This window comes from Microtus pennsylvanicus, chromosome X (genome assembly GCF_037038515.1).
Source record: "Microtus pennsylvanicus isolate mMicPen1 chromosome X, mMicPen1.hap1, whole genome shotgun sequence".
NCBI lineage: Eukaryota > Metazoa > Chordata > Mammalia > Rodentia > Cricetidae > Microtus > Microtus pennsylvanicus.
Window position 1 is genome coordinate 81,132,751 of NC_134601.1, and position 13,609 is coordinate 81,146,359.

Consider the following 13,609-nt stretch of genomic DNA (forward strand, 5'->3'; position numbering starts at 1 on the left):
TGAATATATAAAATTTTAATCATAATTTTTTAAAGGAAAAAAACAAAAACAAAACCCTTTAGTCATGTCAGATTCTTCTAGCCATTATCTCCAAACCCAACCCCAAGTAGAGACTAATTGGTTACCAGACAGTTCTTATGCTTGTATCTAAGTGGCATTATCATGCTGGCAATTTGTACATTGACATTAAAAAAATTCTTCCTTATCTATGGGATCTATTTTTCAGTGGGTGCATGAGAGTATCAATAGTACCGTCACCCTATGATGTGTGTATACACATATATATGTGATACAGTTTAATTTACAAACGAGGCATAGTAAGGGCTTAACAACTGACAATAAAACAGAATAATTATAACAATAAATGCACTGTTAATCATTGAGTCATCTCTCTAACCTCCTCACATGGCTTTTTGTACAGTATACCACATCCAGGTATAAGCCACCATGTTCGGTCAGCCTTTAGCTTTTTAGGCTCATGATAGCCTTACGCATTTTATACACACTGCTGACAACTGCCACAGGACTCATTTGTAAGAAGCGGAATTTCAGCCTGGTGTGGTGGTGCATGCCCTTAATCCTAGCATTAAGCAGGTAGAGACTGAGGAATCTCTGCGAGTTCAAGGCCAGTCAGGTGGATTTAGTTAGTGAGTTTCATACCAGCAAGGGCTACACAGTAAAACCCTATCTCAAAAAAGGTGGAATTTCAGTAACTGTGAATATTTTCTTGTTGCTAAATGCCAAATAAAGAAACAAAATAGGAATATAAAAATATTAGGGATATCAAAGAAAAAATATAATTACCTGGCAAGATAGCATCAAATCCCATGTCTTCAATTGCTTCTCGCAAGGTTTCTGGAGAGGTTAGTAGAGGATCATATTCAACAGTCCCAGTACTATTTGCAAGGGAAACACGGATGGATTTTACACCTGGCTTTTTTGATATGACACCCTCTATAGACTGGACACAAGAATTACAAGTCATGCCATTAATGTTAATCACAGTTTCTTGGGTCAGAGGCTGGCTAACTATGTTCGAAGGCATCTTTTGAAGAGATGAACTGGAGGGAAAGCTGTAGGTATTTTCAACTTCATTTGCAATACTAACTCTGTATTGCCCTGGCGAAACAGCCTCTATTGCTTTTCTCAGCGTTTCTGGAGTGACTGAGCTTGCATTGTACTTTATAATGGCTGACCTATTCTCTAAAGAAACGACTATACTGCTTACATACTGGAGTGTAGATAAAGCACTTTCGATATTTGACACACATGATTTACAGTGCATGCCCTCTATGATGAATGTGGCTGTTGAATCACTGGGATAAGATGGGCTCTTCTGCTGTGATCCTTCTGGGGATTTGACTGATGTATTCTTCAGGCGCTCGACATCAATGGTTCCCAATTTGAGGTACTTGGGCTGCTTTTTTATGAAGGCCGGGAAGCCCACAGCTTCAATCTGCTTCTTTATTTCCTCTGCTGTGATCAGATGAGGCTGATAAACAATAGTAGCTTCTTGGTTGTCTAGGGACACTAAATAATAAATAGAAACATGTTTAACTTAGTTATTCCTGGGCCACTTCACAATCAATCGCTGTTTCTCCCTCACTCTTATCAATGTTTTTCTTAAATACTTTTGTGTTTTTCAGAAAAAGGGACTGACATACATTGGAAACAAGCAAAAGACATGATCACTGCTCCTATGGTCTCCATATTTCTGAATCATCCCAGTAGAAATACATTAGAGGTAAAGAACACCCCAGGCAGCCTGTTGAGGAAGCCTAAACACCATAAATTGTTACTGCAGCTGCCTCTTCTACTAAACTAAAGTTCAAGACTCTCATAACCTTTCATTATAATCATTAACTTCACTAACATTAAACCTGAGAATATGCTACGCCTCCAACTTCAATGAAGCAGAAAGCAATTGCAGGCCCACGGATCGAAGCTCATGCTTGGGAAGAAAGCAAAAAGTATAAAGATCAAAACACAAAAGAGCTTTACAAAACAAGCAAAAAAAGAGGAGAGAGCAGATAAATTACCTTTAATTCTCTGAACACCTTGCAGCTTCCCAACTTTGCCTTCAATGGTGCTAGTGCACGAATGGCAGGTCATCCCTTCCACTTTCATCTTCAGCATGACTTCCCCGCCCTGAGGCGTGCTGTGTTCGTCACATGCTCCTGACTTTTTCTCCTGACTTCCCACGTCTAAACTGAGGTCTGGGACCAGCTCCACAATCTGACTGGCACTCACTAGAGAAGGGATTATGGTTACTACTGCAGTTCTTTGCTGAGGGGAAATCTTAACACCAGTCACACCCTTGGTCTTCAGCAATGTGCTTTGGATATGGTCCCATGGCAGAGCCAGTGGAGCAGTAACAGTCAGAAACACAGTATTGGTTAAAACAGGGAGAGGGCTGGCATTGTGGAGAAGAGCATCAAAGCCCATGTCATCGATAGCTTCTTGGAGGGTCTTTGGAGTCTGAAGTTTAGGGTCAAAAATAATAGTTGCATTTTTTTCTTCCAGTGAAACCTTTTGGAAAGAAATTTCAGAAGTTAGTTTAGCTCAACTATATGACCTAGGAATTAAGAATAACAGGAATTGAGAAGGGGCAGTGGTGGCATAGGCCTTTAATTCCAGCATTTGGGAGGCAGAGGAAGGCAGATCTCTGTGAGTTCAAGGCCAGCCTGGTCTACAAAACGAGTTCCAGGACAGTCAAGGATATATAGTAAGACTCTTGGTTTTTTTTGTTTGTTTTTTTTTTAAAAAAAGGAAGAAGATGAATATCAATGATCAAGAACCAAGCCTTCCTGAGCCATCTCATATTCCAAGACTAGCTCCAGGACACTTAGTTCACACACTGGCCTTCCCTGATAAAGACCTCATCAAAGACCTCTTTTCTGCAGCAGATCAAGACTATTATAGAATGTCCACAACTGGTCAAAAATGCAGAGTACCAATACATACTCATCCCCAATTGATACATCTGCAACACAAATCCTACACCTGAAGCTCAAGGAATATTGCAAGGGAGGGCAGAAAGACCATAAGAGCCAAAAGACCAGGATATCTGCTAAGACATAGTGTCTTCTATGTATGACAAAGAAGATGAATCCATGAAACCACAACAATATGATTGTCTAAACAAGACCTGCACAATGACAGTATCAGTGGAAAAAAATCTCACATAGTCCCACCCCTAGATGCAGAGATAAAGTCCAATAATGGTTGCTGAGAGATAGAGAATCAGTCTTCTCCAAATGGTGGTCATCCCTAAACACGAGTAATAGTAAACAGACTCAGTGGTGTGTGTGTGTGTGTGTGTGTGTGTGTGTGTGTGTGTGTGTGTGTGTGTGTGTAAACCTGTAGCAATAATAATTAAAGAAATAAGAGGTCATAAATTTGAGAGTGAGTGGTGGGGGAACATGGGAGGAACTGAAGAGGGGGACAAAGGGGAAGAAATGAAGTAAATACCTGTACTCATGTGCAAAATTTTCAACAAAATAAATTTAAAAGTAAAATATGTTAGGAAAAGAATATCAATCACACCACATACAAGAAGGATGAAATAAATCACAGCACTAGAAACTAGTAGTTTCTCAACTATGTTTTCACCTTTACTACTCTTGCTGGAAAGAAACACAAAATGTTTTATCCACCCAAAACAATGTGTAGGCCTTCATAACTGTGGTACCAATCAGGTAATCAAAGTATGTGCATTGACAAGCACACTCTAGAATCTCACCACAGAATACAGACTATACTTTCCTAATATATCTTTTCATAAATTACTGCAACATGTCACATTATACGGATTTAAAAGGTTCTACAAGAAATAGTACTACTACAGAAAATAAAAGGTAGGGTTGAGAGATGGCTCAGGGCAACCGCTATACAATCGTGACAACCGGAGCTCATATCCCAGCACCTGTATAACAATCTAGGTATCCAGCACACAGCTTTTAGCTCAGCAAAGAGTGGAGGAGAGACAGGAGGATGGTTGGGCTTGCTGGCTTCCATAGCTGAGAAAAATGTAAGAAGGAACTTGCCTCAAAAGGAAAGGGGAGAATGTAGTAGATGAGGGTGCTCTTTGGCCTTTGAGCACCCATGAGCTCTCACATCTATGTCTATAAAGAAAAAAACCTTTTACAATATAAAATGCAAGTTAATATAAAGTCCACTCCTTTAAAAATATTAATTAAAGGGTGGAGGTATAACTCAGTGACAGAGTGGATGCTTTGCATGCACAAGACCCTGGATATAATGCCCTAGATGTAATTCTCAGTAAACACACACATACACATACACAGAGGCTGGGCGTAAGCACCATTACCTTCCAGGGTTTTCAGAAGTAGGAAAGTTCCTTGTAGCAGTAATAAGTTATCAAAGTAAAGTTATCAAAGTATAAGTAAACAAAGAACAGCTAACATTTACTAAGCACTTGTTATGTGTGACAGGAAATGGGATTCTTATGTCACAAAGCTGAACATGCCACACTCACATGGATCAACACTAGGACAGAGAATATAGAAGGTGGCTAACCATTGGTCCCTGACACTCCATCTCAGAAAAGGCTCCTTGGAGAAAATAATGCCTATTAAAGGACAAAGGGATTCATCACATATGAAGAAACTGCAGACAAATGGAAGCACAACGGTAGAAAAATATGAAGCCTAGAAATGAAAGGATTGCTCTATTATGGGGTCTTACGTCAACAATAGTTTATAATCTACCTTAATGGTAGTAGAGTGTCATGAAAAAGTTACACAGGGGAACGTCATGAGATCTCTATCTTAAACAATCAGTGCATAGAAGATGATGGGCTGGTTGGAGAGATACCAATTAAGAAGCTACTCCAATTGCAACAACAACATAACACAGGCTTTGAATTAAGACATGTGCATGAGAAAAAAGGGAACAGAAGCTGCTCCAAGACATGCTTAGCACAGGGAGACCCAGCAACAAATTGAACCAGGGTCCTCTACAAGAGTAGCAGATACTCTTACTGATTCATTTTTCCAGCTTCACACTTTATTTTTATTTTGTGTATATGTGTTTTTCCCTACATGTATATCTGTGCACCATGTGTATGCTTAGTGTCCATGGAGGCCAGAAGATGATGCTGGGTCCCCTGGAACTAAAGTTATAGATGGCTGTTAACTGTAGTATAGGTGCTGGGAATTGAACCCTAGTTCTCTGAAAGAGAATTATGTCGTCCAGGCTGTACTATAATTTGTGCTATGCCTTGAAATATAACACAACTATAGGCTGACCTTCACCTCACAATCTTCCCACCTCATACCCTGAATGCAGGAAGTATAGGAGTGCATCTCGTTGTGTGGCTTTAATTTTTCTTCTTTTCATGGAAAATATTATATGGCATAATCTAAAACCAATATAAATTATTTTCCCACTTCTGTTGATCATTTATGCTAGTGCTCTCTTCCACAAAAAGCTACCTGGCTAGAGTTATCTGAGCCTAAAAACCTCCATGCCATGATCATATTTCAAGTTTTTATCAAACTTATTGTTGTCAGTTACAAAGCTAAAGGAAGAAATAAAAAATGAAGTTCATTAAAATAAGCAAAAGGGGGCATCTTAGTGGTTAAAAGCACTGTCTGCTCTCTCAGAAGATCTGGGTTTGATACCCAGAACCAAAATGATAGCTAACAACCACATGGCCAAAACACCCATACACATTTATAAAAATCTAAAAGGAAGTCTAGTTTCTTGAGTTCTTTATATATTTTGGAGATCAGACCTTTGTCTGTTACGGGGTTGGTGAAGATCTTCTCCCAGTCAGTGGGTTGCCTTTTTGTCTTAGCGACAGTGTCCTTTGCTTTACAGAAGCTTCTCAGTTTCAGGAGGTCCCTTTTATTCAATGTTGCCCTTAATGCCTGTGCTGCTTTTAATCTCACTTGCCTGAGGTCCATGGCATTCTGATTGAGGAAACAGATGTGACTGCAGTTCCGTAGTAGTATATTTGCTTAGTCTGCAAGGACCTAGGATAATCCTGAGTGTTGCAAAGAAAAGGCTAAAGGAGAAGAGGGAGAATAGATCACTGGTTGTCAGGGCCTATACAAAAGCCTTAGGCAGTACAGGTAGTTTTCAGGGGTGGGGGTGGGGGTGGTTGTGGTGAATGAATCTGCACATGTATTTCTGCTAGCTGCTACATGGGGCAGAAACCTTCAGGGGTAAACTGCTATATTAACACACCTTCCAACAGTTCTTTTCAGCTAAAACTTTACAATACAAATTGAACACGCCCAGAAGCATTCCTTCTCCTGATTTTTAGAACATGTGCTCCACTACTTTAGGCTAATCATGCTCCAAACTTTGCCTATTATATATCCTTTTTAAATTATGACCTTAAACTCATCATAATCAGGATTGTACTACTTAGCTGAGCATGCTTAACAATGGGCCAACCCCTGAATGAAAATATGTAGGCTTCCTGAATAAAAAGCCTCAAGCTTCCTTGGTAAGCACTACTTTGGAAATAATTACCCCATCACCTTCCCTGCTGTAGGTAATAAATCTTTCCTCACTCCTTTATATTTAGCTGTGCTTGTTTTAGCTTTTGTACCCAACCAAATGGGAACCTAGTCTATTTGATTACAGTCACAAAATGTAAATGTACATTTACAAAAATAACATGTTTTAACATTCACAATCAATAACACTCACAAAAGTAAAAATGCCTAGCAAGTACAAAACTCTGATTTTAATGCAAAAAATAAGAAAAATTCTAATTATTATACACCTAAAAAGGATCAATGTTGTTAAAGGACAATTTTTAGGCAGGGTATATCTATGGCTCACACCTATTTCAAGCTCCAAATGTTCCCTCCTCAGCCTTCTGAATGCAGGAATTACAGATATGTGCCTCCACATCTGGTTCTACATGACAATTTCTTAAAATCAAAAATTCAAATAAGGTTAAAAATTCAGTAACTCAGCTTCCCTCCCTATAACTGAAATGCTTACAATGGGTAGTGCCTGTGATATCATATATAAAACATTTCTATCACTGATGAAGATTCTTGCACAGCCCTATTGTGGAGACTACTGCATATAAGTTTCATTACATCATAGCTAATATATCCTTTTAAATGTTTTGTTACATTTTTTGCTTATGGGTCAGGGGGTCTAAATAGTGAGTTTGAGGCCAGCCTGGACTTCATAAAACCGTGTCTCAAACAACAATAATAATGAAAAGACTTTAGAAACCTCAAGTATCAAAGGAAACAAAACTCACAACCCCTTATTTTCTTTTAAGAAGAAAGCCACGCAGGAGCTCAGAATCATCAAGGACAGTACTGAGTGCCAAAACCTTGGGTAGGAAGCTAAGCTGGTATTTATTTACCTAACAAATATTTACTGAGTGTCCTTTATGTGCCTAGCATTGTACTGGCCGTTAGAGATACAATAGTGAGGCAAGCCAGGCAAGGCTGTGCAGAGATGGAAATTGCTGGTAGCAGTGTGATTCTTTGCCTGAGCAGCTCTCCTTTCACATGCTCCCCTCATCCCTAAATTATCACCTCCAACTCCCCACACTGTTCCAACTTTTCTACATCATTTTTCATTAGGAATCAATGCTGCCATTTTATTCTTAGAGAAACCATTTTCCATTATTTCAAGAGTCCCTCTGAACGTAATCAGAACAGCCTACAGATCATGAGTGCAGGAAGCACTGAAGACAGAAGAGTATAAACTAGTTAGCAGAAGACGGCAGTGGGAGAGAAGAACAGGAAGTAAACCAATGGCACCCTGTGATCTTAGCAACAGCAGGTGTGCCAGCGCCCACCTATAATCTGAGCACTCAGGAAGTGTCTGCCAACAGGAAGGTCAGAGCTCCAAGGCCATCTTAAAATACGTGCTACACAAACACACCTCCACCACCACAACCATAATATAGAGAGGTTGCTAGCTGTTCACATAATTTATATTAGTGCTTATAATTTTCTGTGTCTCTTGAAATGTTAAACATGAAATCCAGACACTTGAGAGGCTAAAGAAGAGGGATCAATGCAGGTTTGAGTCTAACCTGGAATACACAGTGAGTCCCAGGTCCAGGTCAATCTCGGTTTTACACAGTGAAACTCCATTCAAAAAGGGAGGAGACAACCCAGATGTAGCATATTTCTCTACATAAAACATCTGTGTAAAATGTATAAATATGTGGTTTGTATCTTCTATTCTTAGACAATATAAAATGTGAAAACCTTGGAAGAATCATCCCACCTGTCAGTTTCCTGAGAAGACCAGAGAAAATATTCCTTTTTAGCTCTACTTTTCTGTAAGAGTTTAAAATTGTGCCAACAAGATGGATTAGTGGATAAAGGCTCTTACCACCAAGTCTAACAACCTGAGTTTCAGTCTCAGGATCCATATTATGAAAGGAGAGAACCAAATCCAACAAGTTATCTTCTATAATATCCTTGCATGTGTGTCACACACACACACACACACACTCACACTCACACACTCACACACTCACACACACACACACACACACACACACACACACACTCACACACACACACACACACACACACACACACACACACACACTCACATACAGGATGGAAGGAAGGCAGAGCCAGGCAGGCAGACTGGCTGGCTGGCTAGCTTTAAGAAGCTAAAAATTTGAGCTGGAGAGATGGCTCAGCAGTTAAGAAGACTGGCTGCTCTTCCAGAGGACCTGGGTTCAATTCCTAGCACTTACATGGCAGCTCATAACTGTCTATAAGTCCAAAGTCTTGATACCCTAACATAGACATACATGTAGACAAAACACCAATACAAATAAAAATAATTTTTAAAAAAAGCTTCAAAACTGGGACCAGAGAGTTGAGCGGTTGAGAGCACTGTCTGCTCTTGCAAAGGACTCAGGTTTGATTCCCAGAACCCAAGTGGTGGCTTACAACTCTTTGTAACTCCAGTTTCAAGTGATCTGATGCTCTTTTCTGGCTTCAGTGGGCACCAAACAAGCATGTGGTGCATATGCACACATAGACAAATCACCCAATCACATAAAATAAATAAAAGTGTTCCCACAAAATTCCAATGTTTCAAAGCCAACAAGGAGGATGTAGTTGGACTTTCCTTTAGGCTCACAAATATGTGGTGATTTATTGTTAGCTATGAAAGTTTGGCCTTAGCTTAGGCTTGTTCCACTAGCTCTTATAACTTACATAAACCCATTTATTTTAATCTACATTCTGTTCTCTTTACATTGGCAATGTTGTTTCCTCTGCATCTGGCAGGCGACTCTGCCTTTCTTCTTCACAGAGTTCTCTCTGTTCCCGGAAGTCCTGCCTAGCTATTGACCATTCAGCTCTTTATTAAACCAATCAGAAGGTGCCTTGGCAAAAACACATCTTCACAGTGTAAACAAATAATCCAGAATTGAAGGGTCCTAGGTAACTAGTTTGTAAAAGCAGAGCCATCATAATTAAGATTAGGATCCTTATAAACAAGGACCCAGAGAACTCATATGAAGAGTCAGTCATGTGAGGATATAGTAAGTTTGTGGTGAGACTAGGCTACATACGGAAACCCTGTAAACAACAACAACAACAATAATAATAGCAGCAAGACATGGTGGCACATGCCTGTAAATTCAGTACCAGAGAAGCTCAGGCAGGAAGATTCTGAGTTCTAGGTCAACCTGGGTTATATAGCTATATGCATATAGAATGAGACCCTGTCTAAAAATGAATAGATACATGAAATAATTTTCTTATACATAAGTCACTTTGTGGTATTTTCCTATAGAAGCTTGAACAGACTAAGGCAAAGGTGTTCCAGTACCATGAAAGCTAAATCAACCACCCAGGATGCTTAGGGGGAAAATGAAAGAGGTTTCAAATGCAAATGTATATCATTCCATAATCTACAAATGGTTAAGATACATAAGCTCCATCTTACTGAAAACTAAAATTCTATGCTTGTAATTTGGAGCAACATATGGCTTATATATATAAACAACTGAAAAACATGAAATATTTCTAGTGTTAGAATCAAAGTTTAGTTACATGTCTATTTTTCCTCCTCACATTTCACATCATCACGTTTTTGAGACAGTTTTTCATGTAGCACAGACCAGTTTTTCTTTCTTTTTTTGTTTATTTGGTTTTTGTTGTTGTTTTGTTTTGTTTTGTTTTTCGAGACAGGGTTTCTCTGTAGCTTTAGAATCTGTCTTGGAACTAGCTCTTGTAGACCAGGCTGGCATCGAACTCACAGGGATCTGCCTCCCTCTGCCTCCAGAGTGCTGCCCTTAAAGGTGTGTGCTACCACCATCCAGCTCCAAACCAGTTCCTAAACTCACTAGTCCCTCTGAATGTGGTTGACAGTTGCATGGCTGGGGCAAACTGAGGGGGCCACTGGCAGTGGCACTAGGATTTATTCCTACTGCTTATACTGGCTTTTTGGGAACCTGTTCTCTTTACTCAGCCTTGATATAATAGGAGTTTCCCCAAAGCAATGTGCCTTGCCTCTCTGAGGATTGAATGGGGAATGCAGTTGCGGGTAGGTGTATAGAAAGGGAGGAGAGGAGGAAGTGGAAACTTGGATTGGTATATATAATGAAAAAAGATAGTTTGCTTTCTTTTTTAGAAAAATAGATTTTTTAAAAATGTCATTTATCAATATAATCTATATTATGACTTGCTGAAAAGCATGTATATTATTTAAGAGTAATGGTGGATGCTTGTCCTTTAATATATGACACTGAAAATTGAAATATAACAAGATTAAAGCTCTAGTAATATTTATCCAGGGGACAGAGCTGTAGTTCTGTGATGAAGTGTATATGTATATTTAGCATATGAAAGTCCCTAAATTCAATCCCCAGCTTTCCTATTAGACCAATCAAAAGAAAGGTTACCATTTACAACTATTCAGTCAATTATGAGACTGTAAAAGACAGTTCTTAAAACTACAACAATAATCCAAAAGACGTATAAATATTCAAATAGTTTAAGATGAAAGAGACAGAGATTTCATAGATTTATAAAAAAAATATTAACAGTACTTTTCACAAACTAAGCTACTTTTAAATTGAGTGCTTTGTCAAATCCCATTCTAACAGATTTCAACTGCTTCAGAAATGTACAAGCAATACATAATTATTCATATAAAATTCAAATGCAGCAGTATAAAAGGGAAATACTAAAATACCTCTCTATACTATTTCTCCACTGCTAGGTTTTTATCTTGGATTTCATCTTTCTTTGATCCTTGAAATACAGTTCAGAAACCTAATCTTCTTTGAATAACTAACAGTGTCTTCATGATGTGTGCTTGCTCACTAGTATTTATTTTTTAAGATTTATTTATTTTTTATTTTATGTGGCTGTTGGCCTGTATTATATGTGTGTGCTTTATATGTATGTCTGATGCCTACAGAGGCCAGAAGACAGCATCAGACCCCCTGCCCCTGTATTATATGTGTGTGCTTTATATGTATGTCTGATGCCTACAGAGGCCAGAAGACAGCATCAGACCCCCTGCCCCTGGAATTACAGATGACTGTGATCTGCCATGTGGGCGCTGGGAACTGAATCCTGGTCCTCTACAAGAACAGCAGGTACTCTTTAACTGCTGAGCTGTTATGATCTACTGGCCTGGCCTGTCACCTGGGTAACTTGTCCCCTTAAGAGACAACTCTCAGCCCTCCTGCTCTGAGGAGACAAGCTATCTCTCACCTCCTCCAGCCTGTGCTCTCTCTCTTTCAGACCCTCTTCTGAAGAGGTGGCTACTGCCTCTTTCTCTTTCCCTCTTTCCCTCCCTCCCTCCTCCTCCCTTCGTGTCTCTCTCTCTCTCTCTCTCTCTCTCTCTCTCTCTCTCTCTCTGCCTTCTTCTCTTCTCCCCACTTTTCCCCTTTCCCCTCCATAACCCACTAAATAAACTCTATACCCAAATTCTCTGTATGGCATATATGTCTGTCTCCCACCTACCTCGGTCTCCCACCCGCCAAGGGGACCCGCTGAGACCTCTGGGGACCCATTGCTGCTCCACCCTTCCTATCTTTAAAAAAGAATAACAATAGTCCCTAGTCACTAATAGTTATAATAATCAAAATTCTCTTTAATCCTAATACAGTGTTGATAATAGGACATCAGTTTGAAAGACTATCTGTGTATGTGTTCCCTTTTAACAAAACCTTAAGTAATCTTAAGAGGAGAGAGAAAGAAATATGTTTATGTGCATGGTGGGTATTCATATGTATTCGTGTGTTCCACAGTAATGAGAGCATACATTTGCAGGTACATGTATTCATATGTGTGGATGGCAGCTGCAGGCATTGCCTTCCTCAATCACTCTCCACTTTATTTTATGGTCACCTGGCATTTACATGGGTGCAAGGCATCCAAACTCTGGTCCTCTGGTTCTCCTGATTGTACAGCAAAGAATTTATCCACTGAGCCATCTCCCCAGACTCCTGAGAGATGACTGTTAAAGGATACTCTATACAAAGAGAGTAAACTACAGCACTTACGAGCAAACAGGGAAAGTGCTCCAAAAGTAAGCATTGTAAGTTTCAGGTTAATGAGGCATTAACCTTTGCAGTCATTCAGTTCTCGTATCTAATGAAATTTGATTTTACATTCCCACTTCAAAAGAGCCAATCAATTGCAGAGAAAGATCTTCACATTATCTTCCCATGTTATTTTTTTCTCTGAGCAGATCACTGGGGCAATTCAATTAAACTTCAGGTTAATTCCTTTAAAGTCTACTGTGATAGCACTAGCAGGACAAATAAGAATACTACACTCAATAACAATACAGTTCCAGACAAAATCCCCAAAATTCATTTAATTGCTAAAGCTGAAAAGGCAAATAATCACATTGAATTTATTTAGACTTAGAGACTTCCTGACTCTCCACTCTTGTTGAGTTAAAGCTCTAATCTCTTCTACTGCCGCATTATTCAATAAAGTAGGCTCACTCATTTTAATATCTCAATTTTATTACTTCATTCCAAACACTACCAAGGGGCCCTTGACTTAGGCCATATATTGGTTCTTCCCAAACCTGTTTTTAAAATTGCCTTCACAGAGGCTGTGGATGTAGGTCAGTGATAGAGTTTGTCCAATAGTTATTAGGCCCTGTATCACTCACACACACACACACACACACACACACACACACACACACACACACAAATACACTGACAACATAGTATAACTTCAAAAATTATGACCCAGAAAATTAAAACTTAAAATTCTTTGTAAAGTGATCAATATTTGTACATTTCCAAGTAGAAATACATTCTGACTACAAATGTTTGAACAAAAGCAATTTTATAAATGATGTCTAGAGACAAATCTCTTTTAGAGCCTCTGATACAATTGGAGGGTACTTATTTAAGTAAAAGAATATAAAACTACAAATAGCAAAATTCTACACAAAGTAAGTACTCTGAATATAAAACAAACATTCTAAGTTATGTCTGGGCATTATGGTACAAGTCTGTAATCTCAACACTCTGGAAGCAGAGGAATCAAGAATTGAAGGTCAGCCTGAACTAAAAAGCAAGACTGTCACACACATACATACACAAATAAATCACAAGTTACAAACTTCTTTTAAATCTTTTCTTTAC

At 39.0% G+C, this 13,609-nt stretch overlaps 1 protein-coding gene and 1 long non-coding RNA gene across 3 annotated transcripts in view; one reads left to right on the forward strand and one right to left on the reverse strand.

Annotated features, from left to right (window-relative positions):
• The window catches only part of Atp7a (ATPase copper transporting alpha), a 114,844-nt gene that overhangs the window by 44,986 nt on the left and 56,249 nt on the right, over positions 1 to 13,609 (reverse strand). For both annotated transcript variants that reach the window (XM_075957701.1, XM_075957702.1), the window contains 2 exons: positions 2,040 to 2,529; positions 805 to 1,530 (listed from right to left, as the gene is read on the reverse strand). In XM_075957701.1, the coding sequence (XP_075813816.1) occupies positions 805 to 1,530; positions 2,040 to 2,529 (1,216 nt within the window). The remainder of the gene's footprint in view (positions 1 to 804; positions 1,531 to 2,039; positions 2,530 to 13,609) is intronic.
• Positions 1 to 13,609, forward strand: part of LOC142841000 (uncharacterized) — a 167,521-nt gene that overhangs the window by 38,138 nt on the left and 115,774 nt on the right. The gene's annotated exons all lie outside the window — the stretch shown is intronic.